This window comes from Natrix helvetica, assembly GCF_964273705.1.
Source record: "Natrix helvetica genome assembly, chromosome: 1".
Classification (NCBI taxonomy): domain Eukaryota; kingdom Metazoa; phylum Chordata; class Lepidosauria; order Squamata; family Natricidae; genus Natrix; species Natrix helvetica.
Genome location: NC_138548.1, coordinates 122,851,280 through 122,877,752, shown reverse-complemented (window position 1 = coordinate 122,877,752; position 26,473 = coordinate 122,851,280). Strand labels below are relative to the sequence as shown.

Genomic DNA, 26,473 nt, shown 5'->3' with positions numbered 1-26,473 from the left:
CAGAGAGTATAGGACAGTGATGGCAAACCTTTTAGACACCAAGGGCTCAAACTGCAGCACGCACGCACATGCCCAAACGGAAAGGTGCACATGCACAGATATATGCATGCACGCATATGTGCACGTGCATACTTAGCAAATCCAGATATGTGCACGCATACGTAGCAGCTGGCCAGCATCCCAACACTGGCAGCGCGGTGAGAAATAAGTTCTTTTTCTTTTGTGAGCTTCTGTTTCATTGTTTGCAGGAAAACAGAAGCGCACGAAAGAAACGCCATCGAGATCTGACCATGAGCGACAGCACGCGTGCCAACAGAGGGCTGTGTGCCACCTCTGGCACGCGTGTCAAAGGTTCACCATCATGGGTATAGGAGGGAGGGAAGATATAACACAAGCAGCATTACAAGATTATCTTCCTAGATAAATAAATAAATAGGTATAGATAAATAAATAAATAAATCTATACCTACTTATAAATTCCCAGATAAATAAAATATAAGTAAAGCTTTCCTGTGGAGTTGGTTCCTTGATGTGTCTGCACCCTAGAGCTGATAGCCTATTATTTTTTTAACTGGGAGACCTTGCTAAGGATAAAGAATTAATAGAAAGGTCATGCAATTATTCATGGGGCAGGAGAAGAAAAAAAATCTAGGTAGGAGACTCCATTAAGCCTGTCAGAAGGTTGAAAGGTAATGAGGCTTTTTTAGCTTTGATAAATTGAAGCCCTCTTTCAGCAGAAAAAGTTAGAATAACAATAAAGGCTATGTGTCCTATGTTTATTTCCTCTCATCCTGCTCCTAAATGGTTTTTATCCTTTTGGAAATGGAGGAAAACCAACACCATGTCTGTGTACAAGCTCATAGAAGACATCTCTTATGCTGTATCTCTTTTATTTGATCACTGGAGAGAGAAATCTAAAAAATCCTGATGTGCCAGGAAATTATATCACACCTTCACTTTTGACATGCTGTTTAAATGTCTTGTAATCCTATGACAATCATGTTTCTCTTTCATGTTTTATCCGTAGAATAATTAAGAATCAAGAGAAGCGTGACACATTTTATGCAGAACATTCTCGTGTGTGTACATAAATACAGCTTTGATCATAATCACCGAAGGAAGATAGCTGTGAACCAGAGAGCAACAACGCATTTGACATTATTAGTAAAAAAGTAAATAAAACCTTCACAGCATCTAACTGCAGGGGCAAACCATCTCTTTCAACCAGTGAGTATATACGTATATGTATATTTTTAAAGATGAAAAGGTACTTTCACAAAACGGCTACCAAAACCAATTGAAACGTTCCGATTTTCCAGAAGCCAATCAAAGAGCATCCTTAAGTGTTCTCTTGCTTTGTCTTTTTTCCTGGGTAGATGAGGATTCTTACAGAGCTTGTGGACTATGGCTATGCTACAGGGCCAAGGTGAGAAATAATTTATAAATAATGAAGCTCAGTTCTGGCCCTTCACAGTACATAGCCTCTCATTTATTCATTAAAAGAGCAAAGAATGTAAAATATAACCCCATGAATTCAGGTTGTGCAAGAAAGGAAGAACTAACCAAGGGATCTGCCTAGGATTCCACATAATCTGTCACTGCAGAATACCATAATTTATATCATAGGTAGCCAAATGTATGAATGCATAAATGTATTTTTGTCAGTTCAAATATCCCCCCCCCCAAAGGGGGACAACTGCAGATAACCTGTCCATAACAACCAATAAGGGCACCTCCTGATTCCATCACAAATGTGCACACATCCTGTTCCAGAGAGATGATAGAAAAGAGACAGGAATAGAAGAGGGAACATTTTATTTTGCCCAAGCAGATAGGATTCAAAGCATGTTTGCGCTATCAATGACAACTCTTTCTAGTCATTTCATAAGGAAGTTAGTAAAATAAAATGGTCAGTGTTAATTGTGAGCGTTATGACAATGAAAAACACAATAAGCAGTTGACTGGTATGTGCAACTACAATAATATGGGGAAATGAAATCTGGAAAACCAGCCATTCATTTTGAATGTCTAAACAACCAGGTTGGAACATATAAATTATGCAAAGCAGAGCCTAATATGTATGACCTAACTCTCTAATGATGTTGTGACGGCCGGTAGCATGTACTGGTTTTCCCTTTTCAGATTTTAGCCAAAAGAAAATCCTGTAACAATGCAATAATCCGATTGGGATAAATGATTTCATTGCCACATTCTGCTTCCATGTCTCCCTAATGATTTTTCTTTCATATCCAGGGGACAGAATACTGATTAAGATGGAACCTGTTTTATGCCAGGAGAATCCTTAATGTAGAGGCTGAAGAACTCCCTGGGCTGAATCGGGAATTCCAACTGCTTTTATTTCTATTCATGAGTCTTTAGCCAGATTTGATGAATTTCCTTATCAAATAAAGAGCCACTATCATGCAACCAGAGACCAGACCCAATCCACCATTGTGCATATTGGTAATTGCCTTCATATTGGTTGTTTTGAACAGTTAATTCTAAGAAAGAGAAAAAAAATCACCGTTCACTGTGCTCCCTTCTGGCCTCTGCTAGCATCTCTCTGCTGGTCATCTCTCTGCCTTATGCAGCACTTGTAGGAGAAAACCAGGAATGTCCCAAGTGCTAATGCCAAAGATGCTCAAAGCTATTACCGCTGATGGGAGCCTCCTGCTCTGCCAGACCTCCGCACTATTGACTGTTCCTTGCATTAGCTAAGTCCCAGCAGCCCACAATGGCTCTTTAAATACAATTAGTGCTATTGCTAATGGAAGGCAGTAGAGTTCAGACCCTTGGCCCAAGGCAGAGGAAGATACAGCTGCTACACAACTGCCTCCAGGGAAATCACTGGCTCAGGTCAAGAGAGGTGGCGGTAGGGGAAGCCTTTCCCCACATTTGCTGCTGCAGAAACCCTCGGCTACTTGTTTCTTTCCCCTCCTTGCAGCTCTCCAGATTGAAAGATACTTGCTCATCGGTCTGGCTGTTCCCTTGGATTATATTACAACAAACCCCATCTATAGTCACTTTATTTTTTATTAATTCAGTTAGCCATGATAAAACAGAAATGCAAAGAGAACTTTTAAAAAACCAGAAAGGGAAAGATGAAATACCAACTGAACGTGACTCTGGAGACCATACAGTGTCCCAGCTTCCAGCTGTATGCCATTCAGCTTGCCATCTGAAAGGATACAATGCGCCTACAGCAACATGGAGGCAGAAAAACAAGGGATCGCTGGCTTTCTCGATTCTCTTTAGGCGGCATCCTTTCTCTCCAAAGGCAGTCATTGGTTCTGACTAATTACTGTGGTATTGGAAGGGGAACAAGCTGAGGAGGCCAGTGAAACAAGAAAGGTATCCCTATGCCTTGCCGGTTCTTCAGCCTATTGGCCTGGATGAAAATGTCCAGCCAGCCTCCCCTCGGCAGTACAGCTGCCATGGCATCTGCAGGAGGGCTTAGGGGGAACCAGTGGGATGGCTTGAGCATTCCTGGCTAATCAGAGCCAGACTCTGCTGAACTAGGTGGCGTGCTGGCTATCTCCTCCTCATCAGAGTCCTGGAAGAGAACAAGCGCGGTTAGGAATATGGAAGACAAATAGGATTAGATACATGTTTTACAGGTTCTAAATTAGACGAATCATATCTGAAAAGGAAAACTAGCATTTCCTGCCTTCATCCTATTTTAATGCTCTTGCACTATGGTTTGGCAAATGGTGACAGATGGTGACAACTGGGAAGATGATGTTTGGACAATCAACTCATCCGGTCTGATGGTGTGCAGGCAGGTGAAGTAGTGACGTATTCCACACATTCTTTCAGCCCGGGAGAGTCCAGGCACAAAGCCGCTCCACACACCAAATTGCAAGAGCGTAGCTTTAAAGAGCAAAATGTTCTAAAGATGATAAAACCCCAAGTAAACAAATATCCACTGCTAAGTGCAAACCCAATGTATTGTCTCAGATCAACAAAGCAATTGGGATTAATTCTGGGCGTGACAATTTACAACTTTTAGAAGGGATGACGATGTAGGTTTTTCTGCAGCAAGCCCAAGCATTAAAAAAAGAGCCTAGATAAAACTGAACAGTGCCTTTTCCCAATTTTTTTTAGTTTATAGCCAACGTCAAGCAATAGCAATAACATTTAGATTTATATACCGCTTCACAGTGCTTTATACAGCCCTCTCTAAGCAGTTTACAGAGTCGGCCTATTGCCCCCAACAATCTGGGTCCTCATTTTACTGGCCCCGGAAGGATGGAAGGCTGAGTCAACCTTGCACCAGTGAGAATTGAATTGCTGGCAGTCAGCAGAATTAGCCTACACAATTCCAACCACTGTCCCACCAGGGCTCAGGACCCCGCTCCACTGTATTTTAAAACTCACCTCCTTCTTTTCTTCACCTGAGGAACTTTCATCACTGGACACAAATTCCTTGCTCTTGAAGCTCTCGCCTAACTGTTTAAGAGGAGTCTTGCTAGCAGATTTTACAGGTGTCGCTACCTTCTTCTCCGTTCTGCCTTTTCCTGGTTTATCTGGCTTTTTCTTTTTGGCTTTTTCTCTGTACACGTAAAAACACAGACAAGTTTCTGCAATAGCAGAGTCCTTTTGGTTTAGGAGAGATGGGGTCAGGGGAAAAAAACTTCTTGTATTGCTGCTCACCTCTTAGAACTGTCCACTTTGCCTCCCTCACTGTATTCCTTCATGGCCTTCTCATAATCCCTCTTGGCCTCTTCTGCTTTGCGCTCCCATTCCTACAAGCCAAACAGCCGGTTCTACACATCTTGTTTAAACTGCATAATCCCCATTCATACATATAGTACATGCTAACGCATATAATATTCTTACTAATTTCTGAGTGTGCCCTAGCCAAATGTTATAGAAACAGAAAGTTACATTTCGAAATCCCAACTTCTTTAAATCAATAGTGTTTTCCCCTTAGGCTGATTTGCTAAGGCTTTGAAGGTCAGTTTTAGACTCAGAGGCCCGTAAGAGATGTGGTACTCCCGTGGGAACGCCTAATGATCAGGATAGGATTACTCTGCCCTGGCAAGTAAAGATATGCAGAATGTTCCAAGGCAAAAGATTCCAATCTTGGAACAGACTATAGTCTGATCTTACCAGAAATGGACTATCACGAATTAAACATTCAAATGTATCTGGGGAGGTAGGCAAAGCGCATTAGGGAAATGAAGCATTTTGATCTTGAAATGGGTTTGTATACCTCTAGTGAACAGCAGGACAGCGCAAAAGTAGCAGCCCTGCTAAATCCAGCACTGACTCTCATTGAGGTTCGGGAAGCTATTTCCCCAAATCCCCGGCAAAACCAATGTCGATATTCATTTATTTGATTTAAAACATGCCTTATATTCAGGAATTCAGGAAAGTGGACCCAGTACTTCCCTCTCCAAATTCTCCCCAAATCAATTTTGACATCGTTTGGAATGAGAGGACAACTGGCCTAAAGTCATCCAATGAGCTTCTGGTCAGAATGTAGACTAGAAATGGGTCTCTCTACCCCGTAACCTAAGAGTTTCAGTATATAAACTCCCCAGATTTGTAGACAGATGTCTTTGCCTCTCTTACGGGGATTGAGTTTAGTGTACTCTGTATGCAAGGCATATCCTCTCCCACTATGTTTAAAGTCCCCATCAATTGTACAATTTCAGAAGTGGCTATCGTGCCTCATAACTCCCTAGTCTTTGGTTCTATTTTCAAAAACTCAAGCATTCACTTTAAGGAATTACGTGTCTTTCATCTTAAGTGGTACCCAAAAGTCCATATGAAATTTAATATTCCTGTGGGAATGCCAAATAAGAAGAATAGAATTACTGTGCGCTAGAAATAATAATTTGGAATTATTACACACTTTTTCAGACACCCCCCCCCCGGTCATCCCCCCAAAAATGGGATTTCGGTCCACACCATCTCTTGACTCACCTCTTTCTTCTCTTTTGACATTCCTTTCCACAGTTCCCCAGCTTTCTTAGACACGTCAGTGACACTCATCCCAGGACACTCTGATCTGATCTTGTCACGATTAGCATTGAGCCAGAGCATATACGCAGATAAAGGTCTCTTTGGGGCATTGGGGTCTTTCCCTTTTTTACCCTAGGAGGAGGTACAAGAGAAGAGAATCAGGAGAAAAGCACAAACACAAAGGAAAGAGAAGTCTTCTCTCCAGTCTATCTTACAGATATCGCAAAAAATGTTTCCCTTCTGAACTGTGTGACTTTTTAAACCTCTGCTTTCAAATGAATGGGGTAGCCAACTTATTTCTGATTGTACTCCAGCAGCCCTCTGCTATGTGAGTTTGTTCATGGTCAAGACTCTCCTTGAGCCACTCTCCCACACTGAATGGAGACAGCCTCCCTGCAACCATGGGAGACACTGAGCATGCTGGGAATTTTCAGTACCTATCATGGATGGTCTCAAGAGAGGCTCCATTGGCAAAATGATTGTCAGTGAAAGCAATCACAAAACATCCATTTAGAAATATCTATAAATCAACAAGAATAATATTTATATTTATGCTATATATATAGCATTTATAAGGAGTCCCAAACTATTTTTAGGGTTAGCTAAGTGTAGGGGAGCCGTGTGTGGGCCCCCGCACCATTTTGGCTGCCAGAGGCACTGTGGGCCGGTCTTTTGTTATTTCCAAGCCGGCCCTGTGGGCCAGATTTAAGCACCCTGTGGGCTGGATCCGTCCTGCGCCTTGAGTTTAACACCCCTCCTCTAGGGCACGAGTGTCAAACTCGATCACGTCACGGGCTGGATCGTGACATATCACGACATTTTTTGCCTTTGCGGAGCCAGGGCAGGCGTGGCCTCATGTGATGTATCCGGCCCATGGGCCGCCAGTTTGACAGGCCTACTCTAAGGGATCCTGCAATGAATAGGCAGTTGCACTAGGTAAGTTCGACGGTCACTTCTGATTCTGTAATCCTGAAGTCTTTCTCGGTACATAGAATCCATTTCTTTATGCCTTCTAAAAATTTTGGTTCTGATACTGAAGCCTCAAGAGAAAATATTTCAAAGGTTAATCTCTTCATTAAAAAAAGTTAATATACTAAATTCATTTTTACAGTAATTCAGATATAATTTGCGAAACTGATTTTGATTTTAGATTTAGTTAGTCTTGCTGATAGTGTCTATTTTCTGGAGACACCGGGGGGGGGGGCATTACTCAGTTAAGTCAATATGTGAAGGTTCTCTAACCACCAAAACCTCCAAATTAAGATGGAGGTCAGCTACTCTGAACAAGATCGAGTCTCCAGTGATCTCTGAGCAACAGAAGAGAGTACTTGGCAGGATACAAGAGTGGTTCTAATTATACTGAATGCAATCATTAACTTGTCGGGCAGACACTGTTAAGCATGTTAAGTTGAGCTCCATTTTCACCTCAGACGGTTTCTTGCGGGGCTTCCGTTCTTTAACAATTTTGGCTTTTTTGGCAGGTTTCTTCTTCTCCTCGTCACTATCCCCTTCATTACTAGAAGAACTAGCAGAGGCATTGCTATCAAACCTGTCTCAAGAAAAAGTCAAGAGGAGTGGGTCAAAAATGATTTAGCAAAATAAGTGTGCATGTATACAGGTATTTTCACATGATTGAAAAATTTCCTTCTCCTGATAAAATCTCAGTTCTAATCTTCAATTCCTGACACTTCCACACCACAGGATCATTATGTCAAAAACAAATCTTACAAAAAAATTCTATACAATCAATCTTGAAGAAATCAAGTACTAGGAATTTTTAAAGAGTTTACATTTCTATAAAATTATTTCTTACACATACATGTAGTAGCAAACAACACATGGCCCTTTTTTAATAAAATATTTTTATAAAGCACAAGCAGGTTTCATTATATGAAAGAATTATAAGGAAAAATTACTTTTATAGACTTTTCTGCAAGTATTTTTTCCTTTTCAGAAGCCCATCAAAAAAGCTTCCCAAATAAGTAAGCAAAACCACTCATAAATATTCCACTCTAGGCAAATTCTCTTTCCTGACATCATTTCCTCCAATAAATTATCCAGCAATTTCAAAGAAAATAGCCAGATTTCTGATGCTCATGATTTTCCTGAAGATGTAACTTTTACTATACCATATGACTCTGTTGTAAATGCAATTTATCTTTCAGAGATTGCCTCTATATTGTTACTTTATATTTAGTCTATATTGTTTATTGTAAGATTAATTTACAATTACACAGTCAGTTGCCTTAAAATTGCAGTTGGCTAAGGGGATTTATTAAATAAATTTATTAAATAAACTCCAACTTCAGTCTTACCTTATTCCCACAATCCTTAGGAATTATGGTATTCTAAGTCAAACTTAACTCCCCTTTCTCTATATTTTTGTATCATTCTTAGCATGGATACTTCATATTTTTGTCTTGGAAGTATTTTAATCTTGAAGTTTTCATATTTCTGCATTCTTAGGTTATCTCAATCATTTTCTAAGACACGAGCAGGCAATTTAGACTTGCAAATACTTTGAACTATAATTTTCCAAAGGCCTCGACTTCAGGATTAATGTTCAGCGGTTATGAAGATAATATTTGGAGGGCAACAGATTTCATATTTTGGTTCTAACCTGGTCATAGTAACCTCATATTCACTGCAAGGAAAAACAGCACCAGCCTTTCTAAAAGTAGTTATTTTGTAAGATTCGTAGCCTGCCTGTTATTCAAGAACTCAAAATATGATATGAATCTAACATCACTAATACTATTATTAAACAATACTAAAGTGTACCACAATTTCATTCATATACCAGACACTAAGCGACCGTTGACTTACCTGAACGGTCCTTCTATGTGCGCTGCGAGGGGAATCCAAGCATGGGTTAACTTTGTCCATTAGCCTAGAGACTGAGTTATGTAATTGTTGACCACGCCTCCTCTGACTGGGATAGTTCAGTTTTGTACAAAGGCTCAGCCGATCCAAGAGAAGCAAATGAATCAGCATACAAGAAGGTAAGTAGGTAAATGTAAGTCAACGGTCGTTCCTCTCTGCGCTGCTTGGGGAATCCAAGCATGGGACATGCCAAAACAATGAGTTTCAAGGGCAGGACGTAGGCTGGTTAGGGGCCCGTGGTTGATGATACAACCCTCTGTAAGACACGCCGCCCAAAGGAAGCCTTAGCCAAGGCATACATGTCCACTTCATAATGTCAGATGAAGGGCGACGGCGATGACCAGGTTGCCGCCCTACATATGTCCTCCACCGAGGCCTGCATTGCCCAGGCTGCTGTGGTGGCTGCACTCCTGGTGGAATGGGGAATGATGCGCCTGGGTGCAGGTCGGGATTGGCATTCGTATGCGAGGGCAATACACGCTTTCAACCAGCGTCTGATGGTGTTTGAGGATACCTTCTGTCCCATGGATGCCGGCTGGAAAGACACAAAAAGCGCCTCCGATCTCCTGAATGACGCCGTGTGTTTCACATAGCGACGGAGCGCCCTGCGAATGTCGAGGTGGTGCCACCTTCGTTCCTCAGGGTGTGACGGTTGAGGGCAAAAGTCTGGAAGAATAAGTTCTTGCGCCCTGTGAACAAAGAGTTAATATTTGGCAGGAATGCCGGATCCAATCGTAGGATGACTCTGTTTGAATGGAATATACAGAGATCCTCATGTACTGATAGTGCTGCCAGCTCTGAGACCCTTCTAGCGGATGTAATCGCTACTAAGAAGATGATTTTGAGGGTCAACAATCTGAGACTGATGGTACGAATGGTTCAGCCGTGAGAGCTCTAAGCACTAGGGGTAAATCCCATGTAGGATAACGATGGACCGCCGGCAGTTTGAGGTTAGATGCGCCCTTCAGGAAGTACCGGACCCTCGGATGGTGAGCGAGGGAGTGGCCCTGGCCGCCTCCAATCACAGTCGACAATGCTGCAATTTGCCGACGGAGAGAGCTGGGCGTTAGCTCTTTGTCCATGCCCGGTTGTAAGAAGTCTAGTACCTGTGGGATGGATGCCATAATCGGGTCCACAGAGACTGACCGGCACCACCTGCAGAAGGCCTGCCAGGTAGCCTCAAAAATCCGCGTTGTGGACGGACGCCGAACCGCTTGCATTGTGGCGATGACCTTGTCAGAGAGGTGCTGACGAATCAGGATAGCCCGCTCACCTGCCACATGGCTAATTGTAGTAGCTGGGGGTTTGGATGGATAAGACCACCTTGAGAAAGAGTTATCCGGTCGTCTGGAATCCTCCACGGTCGGGATATTGAAAGATGGATGAGGTCGGCGTACCAAGGACGTCTGGGCCACATTGGCACGACCAGAACTTCCGCCTGTTTCAACAAAATCTTCTGGATGACTAGCAGTACGAGTGGGAGAGGCGGGAAGGCATATAGAAGGCCCTCTGGCCTGGGGCTGCGAAGGGCATCGTTGCCTTCTGCTTCCAGTACGTAGAACCTGGTGAAGAATCTCAACAGGTGTGTATTGTGTGGTTGAGCAAAAAGATCCACTTGGGGACGGCCGAAGCGGCGAGACAGTTCCTGAAATAGAGTCAGATGGAGTTTCCACTCCGTCTGGTCTACTGTGGTCCTGCTCAACCAATCCGCCTGTACATTGGCTGTGCCCGATATGTGCTCTGCCCGAAGTGATAACAGGTGAATCTCTGCCCAGTGGTGAAGACGTTCCGCTTCCAGCATCAAGGCCTGAGACCTGGTGCCTCCCTGGATGTTGACATGTCCCTTGGACGCAACATTGTCTGTGAGAACCAACACGTGGTCGGCTGTCACCAGGTCTCGAAAGTCGCAAAGGGCTAGGCGGATTGCTCAAAGCTCTAGCCAGTTGATGCTATTCCGCAACTCCTGGGCGCTCCAGCGACCCTGTGTCACTCGGTCCCAGGCATTGGCACCCCATCCGAATAGACTCGCGTCTGTTGTTACTACAATGCAGTCCGGCTCTTTGAAGAGGCACCCTTTGAGGACCTTGGAGGATATCCACAAGTGGAGCGATCGCAACACCTTAGGAGGCAACCGGACCTTGGTTTGTGAGTGGCTGGTGTGAGCCCTCTGAAATGGGAGCAGAAACCACTGGAGAGGTTGTGTGTGAAACCTCGACCACGGGACACTGTCTATACATGAGATCATCTTCCCCAGGAGTTGGGAAGAACCACAAGGGGAAGAGATCGCTGCATTTGCACCTGACTCATCAGGGTCTGAAGGCTTTGGCGTCTCTCCTGGGAAAGTGATACCACACTGCATTCGGAGTCGAATTTGATCCCGAGATGGAGGAGGGACGTGGTCGGGTGCAAGTGACTCTTTGAAAAGTTCAAAACAAAGCCGTGAAATTGCAAGGCATCGATCGTGGTCTGCAAATCCCTCCTTGCCTGCTCTGGGGAAGACGACAGTATCAAGATGTCGTCTAAATAACAGTTGACCCTTACAGGAATCGACCGAAGGGATGCCGCTATCACCAACAACTACGTGAAGGTTCGTGGGACCGATGAAAGGCCAAATGGCAGGACGTGGTATTGAAAATGGTGCCCCGCAAACTGGAATTGCAAGAAACTTCGATGCGAAGGGTGTATCAGCACATGGAGGTATGCCTCCTTGATATCTACAGAGGTCAGTAGATCGCCCTGTCGAATGCAGGCTAGGATGCTTTTGAGCGATTGCATTTTGAACCTCTGGTATTTCAGATAGAGATTGAGCCGTTTCAAGTCTAGGATGGCTCGCCATCCTCCTGAGCTTTTGGGGACTAAGAAGAGGATAGAGTAAAAGCCTAGCCTTTCTTGCCCCTGAGGTACCCTCTCTATAGCGTTGATGGAAATAAGATGTTCGATTTTGTAATCCATCAGGCGTCTTTTTGCTTGGCATCTTGGCACAGGACACCTGATGAAACGCCTCGGGGGAATAGCGAGAAATTCCAGAGTGAGGCCCAGCCTCACGGTCTGAAGCACCCACGCGTCCGAGGTGGTTTCTGCCCATTGAAAGGCGAAAGATGTTAGGACCCCGCCAATAGGCCCCACCTCATGTGAGTCACCGGTACCTACGAAAGGACCGGTTATTGGTGCCATGAAATGGCCACGGGTCTGTTGTTGCTGACCTTGTTGGCGATCCCTGTCTCTGGCACCAGAGTGGTCCTGAGCCCTGTCCTGTTGCTGAATGAATGGCCTGGTATCAATCAATCAATCAATCAAATTTTATTTGATTAGCCGCAACCCTCTCCCGAAGGACTCGGGGCGGCGTACAATCAAAAAGATAAAATACACATAGGACACACATACATACGAAAAAACAAGGACAATTACATTTGTGCATGGAGGAGAGTAGACCTGCAAGTGAAAGACAATACACACAGCTAAAAACACAGTTAAAACACAGTTTAAAATCCCCTAAATAAAATTACTGAATTAAAAACCCCTCAGGAGCGTGAGGAACATATGGGGCAGTGTTGTACTCAGAGTCCCCAGCCCGAAAGGACTGCCTTCTATTATATGGTTGGTGTCTCCTGTCCACACTGTTCGTCGAAGGAAGCACTTTACGCTTATCCCTAGTTTCAATCAAAATAGGGTCCAATGTGGCCCCAAAGAAAGGGCCGCCCTTGAAGGGGGTGGAAGATAGGCGCCATTTGGAGCATAAGTCTGCTTGCCAATGGCGAAACCAAAGAAGGCGGCGGGATGCTACGTTAGATGCTACTGCACGAGACGCGAACTTGGCCGCGTTGAGTGTAGCATCTGAGGAAAATTCCAGCGCTGCCACCAGTTTATTTACATCCTGGTGTAGGCAGAGGTTATCGGGGGCAAGCCTAGCCTGCAGCTGCTGTAACCAAACTAATGATGTCTTATTAAGGAAAGATGCTGCTGTGGCCACCTGTAACACCTAGGCAGCTGCCTGGTGCATTTTGCGGATGACCAGTTTGGCCTTATGATCCTTGACTTTAAGACCCTCTGAAATTTCAGAAAGAATCAAGGCTGGGGAGGCCAAAGCCGCTTCAGGGGGATCTACAGTAGGGAACTGAAGGATCTCATCCAATTCAGGCGTGGAAGCGTAGAGCTTCCTGTCACCATTACTAGGTGGGGGAACAGCAGTCGGTTGGGACCAGTTTCTGAACAACGTCCAGAAACAGCTTTGGGAAGGGTATGAGGTCTTGTTCCTGCACCTGTTCCGCGAAAAATCGGTCTGTGGAATCAAGACCCACAGCAGTACTAGCTTGAGTGGTGGCCCCTCCCATTTTGGTAGTTGCCTTAGCTTTATACAAAAGTGATTTAATAAGGCGGGCCAGAACAGGCCGGAGAAGGCCGGTGTGTCTTGCACCAGACTGTTGTCATCCTACAACTCTTAGGGCATCAACATCCTCTTTCTCACCCAGAACAGAACCTTTGCTATAGGTTGAGGGTAGTGGTGAGGGAGGATCAGCCTGAGAAATAGAGAAGTCTCTAGCAATTCTGCATCCACCCCCTGGGAAATGGTCGCAGAAATCATGTTGTGAAGTTCTGGGGGCAAGTTAAAGTCGGGCCCATCCTCGGGCCTGAGGCCTGCAGCCGTGGGCGTGAAAGTGGTCGTGGGCTCTGAGCGCGGGGATGCCTGAATCATGGTCGGGCGACCGCAGGAAGGTGTGGGGTAGATCGGGACCCTAAACCCCCTTCATCCACACCTATTCCCAGGGGTGTGGGAAGATCGGGGGACCAGCCTTGGATCCCTGCTGGAGGAAGCAAGAAGCAGGAGAATGGTGTTCAGCCACCAAGGTAGGAGGGGACATATTAGTGGGCCCAGGAGCCTTGGCCGATGACTTGGCCTTATCTTTGCGCTTGGCAGCTCTGTCTGAGGCTGCTGATGGTGTGCGCGCCTTATGTCTAGAGGCCCTAGTGGTGGACCTACCCACCCTGGTGCTGGGCCCAGCGGCCTCAGAGTGCAGCGGGAAAGAGCTGGAAGTTCCATCGCTGCCTCCGGTAATAGAATGATCGGCCATAGCAAGGTATGAAAGAAACGGGAGAGAGTTGAAAGGCTCAAGCTCACGTCTGAAAACAGGGCAAACCGCTGATCAAAGTGGCGAGCTGACTCCATTAGAGCGATGATGTAATACGGTGCTAAAAGGATGGCGGCGAACCGATCTCTGCAGCACAATGACTCTCTGTACTCCACCGCAGTTTGAGCGCGAAAGGAAAATTCCGTCCCTTCCTGTTGTCTTTGGCGCGAAGCTATTAACGGCTCAAAATGGCCGGCGCTAGCAACTATTTTGGTGCAAAATTCAAAGTAGCTCCAAAAATGGCCACCGTCCTTCTCTATCCGGAAGGAAAGGCTCTGGCTGCCGAAATGACGTCCCTAACTCACCCAGGACCTTGCTGCAGCGGCAAGGCTCCGAAATGCTAGGAAACGGCCATCCGATGCATGGTGATCGCGCCAGCGCCTGCTGGAGAGAATGGCATGCTGCCTCTCTCCGCAGCAACCAGAGAGGACGGGAGGCGGTAAGAAGCGGGTCGTTCACCCCCGTGCCGACTCGAGAGCGGCGAACCAACTCTCACTACGGCCACTGATCAGGCTTGAGAGTGGCGATCTGACTCTCTTCTGATTTAAACCCGTTCAAACGCCCGATAAGCAATCCTCCTGGCGAATATTCCTCTGGCCGCTAGAGCAGCAAGGAACCGCAAGGTCTTTAAATTCAAACACGAACGAATTCCAACAATCCACAATCAAACTGTATTCCACGATAAATATGGTAGCATGAATCTGAGTCCAATGAGTTAATTTTGTCTATTATCCTAGAGGAAAATTTTTTGCGTCTCTTTAAGGCTGGACTGAGTTAAAAAACTGAACTATCCCAGTTAAAGGAGGCGTGGTCAACAATTACATAACTCAGTCTCTAGACTAATGGACAAAGTTAACCCATGCTTGGATTCCCCAAGCAGTGCACAGGAGAACAAGAGAATCTAATTACCCTGTTTCCACGGAAAAAAAACCTCCCCAAAAGTAAGACCTCCCCGACAATATGCAACACAGCAGCAGCCATGAAGTGACCACGCTCACCGCTTCCTGCACCTCAAAAATAATAAGATCTTCCCGAAAATAAGGCCAAGCGCTTATTTTGGGGGCCAAAAGAAAATAAGACCCTGTCTTATTTTCGGGGAAACAAGGTAAACAGCTACCGGATTTTTCGGAGTATAAGACACACCTTTTTCCCTTAAAAAAGAGGCTGAAAATCTGGCTGCGTCTTATACAGTGAATACAGTATTTTTTGCCTCCCAAAACCCCGCCCCTTCACCAAAATAGAGCTCCTGGTTAAATGAGCAAAATGAGAAATGAGCAAAAAATGGGCTGTGGTTTGCTCAATTTTGCCCTCCCCCAGCTCCCAGGAGCACTCTATAAGCTTCCTAAAGGCTATCCATGCCCTTTATTTTGGCAAAAAACTGGGCCGTTTTTTGCTTGCTTTTGCCCCTCCCCCCCCTCAGGAGCACTCTACAAGCCTTCTAAGAGCTATTCATGCCCTTTTTTTGAAAAAAAATGGGCCTGTTTTTGTGAAAAACAGGCCGTTTTTGGGAGGGTTGCAGAGTGCAAAAACTTTTTTTTAATTTGCTTCTTCAAAAACTTGGTGCTTCTTATACTCTCCAGTGCGTCTTATACTCCGAAAAATACGGTATCTATTTTTTTTTAACTTACTCTTCTGCCACATCTTCCTCCTCCTCTACTGGATTGAACGACTCATCTGGGGAAAAAAGGAAAGAAAAGAAAAATATTTTTTCTAATCCAAAGAGATTAACAGGAAATGCGAGGCGTTTGCACCTATGCAGAACAAGAGTCGAAAAGATCCCAACTGCAAGTAAAAGCAATTTGGAGAAATCAGGCCAGCCACTGAAAGAAATCTCACCCGTTTCCTCTCCGGAGTCCTCACTGCTGTCATTTGCATGTTCCTCACGAATCTTGCCTTCCTCTTTCATCCGCTCCAAGTAGGCATCATGGGAGTCTTCATCAGAACCATCATATTCATCGTAGGTCACATTCTTCATGCCCTAGTAACACACAATGGGCTCCATGGATATGAGCGCAAGGGTTTCACTTGCCGCAAGCAGATAAAAATTCTTCAATAGTCTTGACATCTAAAGCATGCAGAGATTCTACACCTGTAGCTGCCACCCCCCACCCCCATGCTCCTAGGCACACAAACTGCATAGAGAAAGTTTCTGGTACCACGAATTCCGCAGATGCCTCAACAACCAATTACATGCCGCTTCCCAGAATCTGCTAAAACACCTTCTCCCTCGCCAGGGAAAGGGAGGAATCATGCTGGTGACTTTAACAATGGATTAGAGGTAGAAGCCACTCCTGGAGCAAAGCAGGCTACTGCCCCATCCTTGTGGTTCATGCAAGGTTATATACTATGGTGATTAGAAATGTTCACCACAGCCATGCAGGAGACCTGAACCAAGAGGAGGAAGAGGAGGGGATAATCGCACAGACCTTTTTCTTCTACAAGGAGAGAACAGAAATTGAGAAGGAAGAAAGCTCTGGAGAGAAAGAGAAACCCACATCCCCACCCCAAGCCGATCAGGAACAGGACTAGAGAGCAATTGCCTTTCCTTGTTCTCTCTAGCCCACCCCCTGAAACAAGTACCTCCTTAAGTCCCCGATTCTTGATGTTCAATTTCTTCGCATTCACAAAGTCAAAGAGTTTGCCATATTCTTCTCTGCGGGGAATAGAAATCACAGGTATGTAGGACTTAGCATAGGACTAATATTCACCTGCCTATGGCAGAAACCGATCAAACAGGAGCAGTACAATTTTTAGTTACTACTGCAGGGAATTGAGGGCAGGGAGAGAAGGGTGGTGGTGGTGGAGGAGGAAAAGGAGCAAGGAAGATGAAGATCAAATGAAAAACAAAAAAGCATTTGAAATCATAGGTCACAGCAGCAGCCAAGCAATACAAACAGAATTTTTGAACCCCAAAGGTTCTGCTAGCATCCTCTGAAATGGGGGACAGCCGATAGATTACAACGCAGCAACTGAGATGGGTGGCATCCCTCAACAGCTCTGCTGGATTTGCATTCACTTACCTCTCTATGCTGCTGAAAGTATACTGTGTCCCTTGCTTGGTTTCTATCTCAAAGTCAAAGGAACGGGTTGTTGTAGTCCCACGAGCAAAGTTGACAAAAGCGATCTCATCAAAGCGGATGTGAACAGGTGGCTTGTGCACATAGATGAAGCCACGTTCCAAAGGATACAAGAGGCCCGAACTAGCCTTGTAGGAACACGTGATGCACTGGGCTCCAGAATGTCTGGGAAAGGGAAAGAAACATCAATATAAATTTCATTGAGCAAAGTTGAAGGCATTTATTTAAAAAATACCCAGACAGCTTATCAAACTGGGCAGCCCAAGCATCCTTAGTTTACCACCGCTTGGCATAACTTTAGTAATGAAGAGGAAAAAGTACACAGTACAGGTAGTCCTTGAGTTGCAACAGTTCGTGAAGTGACTGTTCAAAGTTACATCACCACTGAAAAAAGGGACTTATGACCATTTTTCACACTTACGATCATTGTAGCCTCTCCTCGGTCACATGATCAAAATTCAGCTGCTTGGCAACCGAGTCATATTTACGACGGTTGCAGTGTCCCAAGGACACGTGATCCCCTTTTGTGACCTTCTGACATGCAGTCAATGGGGAAGCCAGATTCACTTAACAACCGTGTTACTAACTTAGCAACGGCAGTGATTCGCTTAACAACTGTGGCAAGAAATGTAAAAATGGGGCAAAGTTCACTTAACAAATGCTTTGCTTAGCAACCGAAATTTTGTGCTCAAGCATAAGTCAAAGACTAGAGATTCAATGTAGTTATTACTGTGTTATTTATTACACCTACCACTCAGATCTTAATGCCTTCTTTGCCACGCCCCTTCGGAACCAGCTGAAACTGATTATTTCACAATTCATCTGTTCCTACAACCTACATTCCTTACCCCTGAAAGTTGCCTGGTACAGTTATCTTGCGGTTCACAAGGGCTTTCATGACACGGCTGACCATCTCATACAGAGACCCAGACATATTTTTGGTGAGCCGTCCTTCAAAGCGCTTCTCGACTTCATCCCTTTAAGTAGAGAGAGAACACAAATCAAGACAGACTCCCCGTGCAATATTACCACTCTGAGACATCGGATGAGCCTCGGAGTTCAGAGCAGCAACAGAATAGATGGGAGAGATGCCCCGTTCTAAAAGAGTTTGACTATGTTGCAATCACATAAATGACATTATTTTATATAAATGGTCCGTTTTCACAATTATCTTACACATGTGTACATCCCTTATGAACAAATGCAAGACCAAATACAAAGACTTTCAGGTTGCTTAACTATGGTTTAAATCAGTGGTAGTCAACTTGGTCCCTACCGCCCACTAGTGGACGTTCCAACTTTCATGGTGGGCGGTAGGGGTTTGCTGTAATTCTGCTTTATAAATGTTATAAAGTAAAGTTACTTCCCTACTTTATAAATCACCATTACCGTGGAACCGGTGGGCGGTTAGAAAATTTTACTACTAACAGAGATACACAAGTGGGCGGTAGGTATAAAAAGGTTGACTACCCCTGGTTTGAATAATCTGTGAATCCAGCCATTGTAATTTACTTAACAAACCAAGGTCAAAACAACCATGAGATGTATGAATCTTAACCATATAAGGGTACTTACTCATTCATGTTGAGGGTCAAGGAGATATCCTCATCCTTTGAGAACAGTAGAATAAGGAAGTGATAGCGAGTTTGGCCTTGCTTTATAGGAGGGTCTAAGCTGATCTGGAACAAACAGAGACAATGGTAACTATACATACATACATACATACATACATACATACATACATACATACATACATACATACATACATACAGAATCCCAGACCAAAAAAATCCATTTAGCTATGGGCCAAGTGCATTAAACGTGCAGCAAGGATAGTTTCCTAAGGAGATCGGTCTTATCTCCCATAACGATAAAAAGAGAATATGGAAACTGAAGAAAAAGCTGCCTCTCTTTCCACTCCTACTATTGCCCCAAAATACCAAAGAGGTACAAGTCCCACCATCCAAATGTTATTCTGAAAATAAGTAAGTTCCTTTTATTTCTATAATAACCAAGAAGATGGACATCCACCTGGAATACCGTATTTTTCGAAGTATAAGACGCACTTTTCCACCTCCTAAAAGTGCATGAAAATTGCGGTGCATCTTATAGGGTGAATGTTGCTGAAGCCCTGACCACCCACCAGCCTCCACACACTCCGTTTTAGATCCGTTCCAGGCTGCGGGGATTGCCACAGCACATTGCCGATCGCTGCCTCTGCATGTTGCATTTTCAGCTGGTTCCAGGTGGCAGGGATCAGCAGCTGCAGGGGCGATCCCCACCGCCTGGAACCAGCGCAAAACGAGACACACAGAGGCCAAAAATGCAACACACGGAGGTAAAAAATGTGACGGGCAGAGGCAGCAATTGGCAACGATGTGCTGCTATCCCCGCAGCCTGGAACAGGTCTAAAACGGAGCATGCAGAGACCTAAAATACGACGCATGTAGGTGGCAATGGGCTGTGGCAATCCCTGCACCTGGAACAGCTGATTGGGAGTATTCCAGGAGGCCGATCCACCTGCCAAGCAGCTGCTCATGCTGAATCAGACTGCGTGCTGAAGCTGACCAGGCTGTTTGCTGCAAGGACACTTTTTTTCTTGTTTTCCTCCCCAAAAGCTAATGTGCATCTCCAGAGCATCTTATAGTCTGAAAAATACGGTAATCAGAAACTGTGAAATCTAGGAGAAAGGCTATTTCTGGATTCTTCCTTTCAACAGAAAAGGATACAAGGGATGAAGACATTTACTTTTGGGTTTAAATTAAATACACAGAATTTAAACAGCTGGTTTCGCTCACAAAACACCAAGGGTTTTTGAATGCAACCTATTCTGAGAAGCAAGCACAGCAATTATTTCTCGTAAGAAACATTTTGAAAATGATTCCAAAATTCCTCACCACAAAAAACATCTGGCGCTGATCTTTATGGGGAAGCAAGAAAAGTCGCAGAACAGTAGTATATGGGATTTTGTAATCAAATGTTTTCCCGTGGAGGTGCAGGAAGGTAGGGTAGATACGGATATCATAGCGTCCACGAGGAGTCAAGCACTGCAGTTCTCGGAAGATACAGATAGCATCTCCAGTAGCCTGGATGACATCTGCCTTTGATAGCACATTCTGGGCAAATGCCTGCAACAGCAAGGAGAGTTTCATGAACAAGTGTTTCTTCCTCCACTCTGCCACCTCAACTCCAAGTTCAACCTACCTCCACGGGATCCACACCATCCTCCTGAGTGGGTGGTACATAGAAGCGGACCTCCATTAGGGACACCTCAGCATCGTCATTCTGATGGAACTCCAGAGTCACCTCATTCTTGCCCGTAGTGCACTGGGACACGTTACTGAGTGGGATTTCAAAAACTGGTTGCTCCCCAATATCAAAAGAGAGAAGTTGCCCTTGCCAAAAAAATAAAAATCATTTAGTCCCACCAAAGTACATTACCTTCTTTCTCACATCCTACTAAGCCATAATGTGCTAACTGCAAAATCCTTGGTGATCCGCACACTAAGGTCTATATAGAAGGGGTGGGCAGCCATTTGACTATTGGGAACCACATTTAACATGGAACAGCAAGGCTACACCAAGGAGGAAAATGATATAAAGTGTATAGGACAGTGGTGGCAAACGTTGTTCTGCTCAGGTGCCAAAAGGGCATATGCGCGTGCAATAGCATGCGTGCGTGTGCCCACACCCATAATGCAATGCCCTCAACCCCATGCATGTGCACACAACCCCACTGCACAGGCCTCACTGAAACCTCCGGACTTCTGGTAGGCTCATTGGGCTGTTTTTCACCCTCCCCAGGCTTTAGGAAAGCCTCTGGAGCCTGTGGATGGCGAAAAACGGGCCCAACGAGTCTACCACAAGTTCAGTTTCCGAACTTCCGGGAGGCCTGATTTTTTGCCATCCACAAAGGCAAAAAGGCGGCTTTCCTGAAGCCTGGGGAGGCTTTCCTGAAGCCTGGGGAGGGCGAAAACAACCTCCCCCGCCCTCCAGAAGGCTGAAAATCAGCTGGCCAGCATGCCCATGCGCGCATTGCAGCTGACATAGGGCAACGCCTCGCATGCCCTCAGATATGGCTCCATGTGCCACCTGTGGCACGCGTGCCATAGGTTCTCCATCACGGGTATAGGCCATTATCTGGACTGAAATAGTCAGTGTACTCCGACAGTTTTGTTGGAGGAAGAAAGGGGGAATGGTGATTTTGCTTTTTAAAAGCCTCTTTTACAGCATCATTTGCCTCAAAAACAATGTCTCCAGTAGTTAGCATCAAGGATCATAAGTTTGGGGCAGCTGTTGCAAAAAAAAAGAGTGAAAATAAATTGTCCTGATCTACAGGTTTTAACATAATGCAGTATGAAAACCTAGCCAATTGTTGCTTGTTTAATAAGTGATGATTACAATAGATGTTACTTAGTCTTATATGTAAGTTCAACTACCATACTACCTCACAGCCAACAACCAATCCCCCCAGATAACTACAACAAACGCATCTATCGTTTTCAATTAGCTATGTCTCCTTAAGTTGTTTCCAACTACCAATTTCCATGGAGGAATAGTGTAAAACTCACCTCCAAACTTGACTGTCCCCCAATTCCAGCCTTTTACACATAGATCTTTCTCAGCAAGATCTAAATGAAAGTGTGTTTTGAAGAAATCTGAAAGTTTGTCGAACTCCTAAGAATAAAAACAGTCAATGTACACATCAGCAAGCTAAATACACGTACAACAGTAATCTGAAGCTAATCCCTTTGTTTACACTACAGAAATGTACACTATACCCCAGATACAAAATCATACTTAACAGTACAAGCCCTAAACCATAATATTAAGAAACATGACGTGGGTGTTGAGCCATTAAAAAAAAAGAATTAAAAAAGCTGTGTATTTTATTACTAACACTTCCTACAACAAATGCAAATATATTGTTAAAAACGCAACAGAAATAAAATTACACTTGCTTTGATTTATATTGGGCTATTGGCAATTTGCATGGCTATAACTATGACATTTCCCTGGCTTGATAGAAAAGTGGTTTGCCACTCTTTCTGTCTGGGTTTTTTTTTAAAGTCTCTTCATTGAATGAATCCGAAAGACAAATAAATAAATAAATAAATAGCTTTAGAATGTCCATGTTGTCTTCCCACATCCAATTACAAAATGGGGCCAACTCTATTTAGCTAGTCAAGGTTAGATAGGTGCTGTCGCCACCTGATAAAAGTATCTCCAGTTACAGTTAAATGGGAAACAAGCATTGCTGCTACAAGTGCCATTTATATTACAAACAATATTATAAGATCCACCGTTGAAAAACACACTGAGGTAATCAGATTAGATATCCAACTGCAAAATCTCTTGCTGCAGTAAACACTCCATTAGTTTTCCAAGAACGTATCTTCAGCTGCCTATCTGATTAAAGCTCTGCATTCTTCTCTAATGCCATCATGTTCAAAAATGAACCTGCATCAAAAGAATCTTACCGTCTCTCTGAACCCGTCGTACTTGTAGATGTGGCCACTTTTAGTAAGCAGCTTGAGGCCGTGGCCCAATGCTACTCGCCTCCAGACACCCTCTGCCAAATCTGAGGCCTGGATGTTGTCAACTTTCCCAGTTTTGCTGTTCTTAAAAATCACACCTTGGCGGTTTAGCCGCAGACGGCCATCATTCTAGTGGAGAACAGAAAATGTCAGTAAGAAAACAATAGTGAATAGCAGCTGAAAGTTAGGATGATATCTAACCTTTTGTACTATTTAAAGGAGGAATTGACTATTTTCTCATCTAAATTAAAAAATAAAACTTATGCCCTAAGTAACTTCATTCTTTCAAGAGCCTCTAAGATCCCCTTTAACATTTAGAATCATTGGCAGCAAGCATACATCCGTATAGGTAAGCAATTGAATGAATATGCACACATAATGCAAAAGCTTAATTCTCTGAAGAAGTTCATAATGGTGAGAAAGGTGAAAAGAGAGGGAAGAGGGAAAGCAACAGCAAGGTGGATGGATTCAAGTACAGTTTATCAATCAATCAAGTTATAGAAATTTTTTCCAACATTGCGCCCAAATAATAAAGATGCATCAAACTACATTTTTATATACAAATATTCCTTAACTTACAACCATTCATTTAGTGACCAAATGACAACACTGAAAAAAGTGACATGACTATTTTTCACATGACCACTGCAACATTCCCCATGGTCACATGATCAAAATTCAGATACTTGGCAACTGGCTCATAGGGGTCATCTGATCACCTTCTGCAATCTTCTAATTAGCAAAATCAATGGGGAAGCCAGATTCACTTAACAACTATGCTACTAACTTAAAATTTCAGTGATTCACATAACAGCCATGGCAAGGAAGGTCATAAAATGAGACAAAATTCATTTGCAGCTATCTCACTTAGCAATAGAAATCTGGGGTTCAAATGTGGTCATAAATCAAGAGTACCTGTATGCTAGATCCCACCTAGATTGGCCAGGAAGAACTCAATACCATTGACACCTGGGCTACAGACAGTGGCTTTCTTGTCAGTTAAAATATGTAGATGTTTTTGCAGAACAAAATAAATATTCTTCCTAATACAGTGTACCGTTGTTCAAAAAAGGAATGTAGCAATAAAACATGACAATGTTCTTGTTTGGTATCCGGGGCACCTTCATTATGTCTATACTACTATTTGAATATTTTTTCAAGTTATTATACACATCAATAATATGTTTATTCAATTAGAATTACCTCCCATGCATCATACAATTTAAAGTTGCAACTTTAGCCATGTAGGTAGCCTTCCTTTTATGCACATGAAAAAATACCAGTTTTTAAACAAACGATTCAGCAAAATGGAGAACATATATTATCAATGACAAGCATCACAAATTTATTAGAACTAAAAACCAACATTAACATACTCAGGAAGAGAGAACTATTCCTAGAAATCAAGCTAATACCAAAACAGTAGCACTGTGACACAGAATACAGGTAGTCCTCGACAACTGAGCCCAAAATGTCTGTTACTAAGTGAGTTTTACTCCATTTTGCAACCTTTCTTGCCACAGTTGTTAAGTGATCACTGCAATTGTTAATTTAGTAACATGGTTGGTAAGTGAAACTGGCTTCCCCATTGACTTTCCTTGTCCGAAGATCGCAAAAGGTGATCACATGACCCTGGGACATTGCAACCATTATAAATATAAGTCAAGCTGCCAAGCATCTGAATTTTGATTACGTGACCATCAGGATGCTGCAACATTCACTTAACAACCATGTTACTAACTTAAAACTGCAGTGATTCACTTAACAACTGTGGCAAGGAAGGACGTAAAATGGGACAAAATTTCCATTGTATGTGTGGAAAATGGTCATAAGTCACCTTTTTCAATGCTGTTGTAACTTCAAATGGTCTCTAAATGAATTGTTTAGTCGAGGACTACCTGTACTATAACACAAACCATTCAGGATTTTTTAGAAGTTTGGTCTATTTATGTTTAAATTAAGCTAAGCTAAATTAAACTGGTTTTCCTGTGCATTTTTACAGTGATAGTATCCAGATATACCATTACTCTACCCAGCTAGACACTAAATGGCACTAGCTACATTAAATAATTAAAAAGACGTTAAGATAAATGTGATTACCATCAGCAATTTCCAGATACATTTTAGTAATTAAGCTCCTGTAGCATCATGGATTTCACAATGCCTAAATCAGAATTCTTGAGTCAAGGCCTGTTCTCTTACATAAAGTGACATGTTATCTACAAACCTAATCTGACATATAAATGTGTCTCGTTTAACCCAGTTTCCATGCCCCAACTCCAAATCATCAAGATCTACCTATTCAGAAATGTTTACCAAATCACTCACCATAGATCCCTTCACTTCTTGGTATATTTCATTGAACTCCAATGTATCTGCCATGTTGACAGCTCCCTGCCCACTATGGCAGGGGCTGGTCTGAGATCCCTAAAGTATTCCCTTTGGAAGGTGCTTTGCCAGGAATCCCACAGGACATCAAGTGGAAGTCTTAGCGACTGGCATATTCTACCCTGAGAGAAGCAAAGGAAGCCCCAAGAAACCAAGAACACCGGATCTCTTCTTTTTTTTCTTTCAGAAATCTGGAAAGTAGATAGAATACGCACAAGGATTTACTTCCAAAAGAAAAACAAGTTTCCCTCTACTGTTGCAAACACTGTCAAACCAGTTCTTAATAACAAGGGAATACCAGGGTATATTAGGACAGGGACAGTAGGCACACTGGTGTGCTTATGCACGCCCCTTAAAGACCTCTTAGGAATGGGGTGAAGTCAACAGTAGAGAGTCTAAGATTAAAGTTTTGGGGCTTTGGGGAAGAAACCACAGTCAGATAATGCATTCCAGGCATTGACCACTGTTGCTGAAGTTGCATTTTCTGCAATCGAGTTTGGTACGGTTTACCTTAAGTTTAAATCTATTGTGAGCTCCTGTATTATTGTGGTTGAAGCTGAAGTATTCATTGAAAGGTAGGACATTGTAGCAGATAATTTTACATACTATGCTTAGGTCAGACTGAAGGCGATGTACTTCTAAGTTTTCTAAGCCCAAAATTTCAAGTCTGGTGGCATAAGGTATTCTGTTGCGAGCGGAGGAGCGGAGGACTCTTCTTGTGAAATATCTCTGGACTCGCTCGATTGTATTTATGTTTGATATGCAGTGCAGGTTCCAGACAGATGAGCTGTATTCAAGAATTGGTCTAGCAAAAGTCTTGTATGCCCTAGCATCCCAGTGCACTTTCACACACACACACACCCGCAAAGTCAACGTGGGATCTTTACTAAGTTGTCCCAGTGGGAGCCCAAATTTACCGGCCTTCCTAGGCAATCCTTACCGCCCCTGGCCAGTTCAGAAGTGAAGTCAGGAAAACTTTATTTGGAGCTTCGTGCAGCCCTTTTGCCCCACTTGCTAATGGCAGTCGCCCCCCTCCCCCCGCCCCATAACAGAGTGGACGGGCGCCAGTTGGGAGAGGCGGATGTCAGAGATGCGAGCGCAGATGCGGAGATAACAAAGGCCTCCTCCTCCACCACAACACCGACCCATCGGTAACCATCGGTTTCATCACGGCCACCCGCGTCACAGCCACGGCGATTCCCGGCCCAAAGCCCCGCATCGCTCACCTTCCTCTCACCCAGTTTCCCGCCTGCGCAACACGAGACCCGAGCAACCCCTTCAGTTGCCACCGGAAACCGACCTCACTTCCGCCTTCCGAAGGTACAGACCGACCGTAGCTCCGGCGAAGCTTCGGCCGCGTGTCTTCCTGGAATGTTTAAACTTCCGATCGAAAAGGACGGGCTATTCTACACCACGTTTCTCTATGAAGTCAGAACGATGCCACTCTAGCCCTTCACGTCTCTATGGACAAAGCCTCGGGAGCGCCGTCGGG

At 44.0% G+C, this 26,473-nt stretch overlaps 1 protein-coding gene and 1 long non-coding RNA gene across 2 annotated transcripts in view; one reads left to right on the top strand and one right to left on the bottom strand.

Annotated features, from left to right (window-relative positions):
- LOC309384881 overlaps window positions 1-26,473 on the top strand; it is a 435,034-nt gene that overhangs the window by 347,015 nt on the left and 61,546 nt on the right. The window lies entirely within an intron of this gene.
- Window positions 1,799-26,341, bottom strand: SSRP1 (structure specific recognition protein 1). Its single transcript, XM_081938690.1, has 17 exons — window positions 26,208-26,341; window positions 24,922-25,172; window positions 22,537-22,722; window positions 21,628-21,733; window positions 20,261-20,451; window positions 19,954-20,184; window positions 18,632-18,735; window positions 17,905-18,033; window positions 17,000-17,221; window positions 16,560-16,632; window positions 15,816-15,957; window positions 15,608-15,653; window positions 7,396-7,519; window positions 5,932-6,102; window positions 4,654-4,745; window positions 4,378-4,552; window positions 1,799-3,553 (listed from the first exon to the last, which is right to left on the bottom strand). Exons 2-17 carry the CDS (start codon window positions 24,973-24,975, stop codon window positions 3,491-3,493), a joined length of 2,109 nt encoding a protein of 702 aa, XP_081794816.1. The 5' UTR covers window positions 24,976-25,172; window positions 26,208-26,341; the 3' UTR covers window positions 1,799-3,490.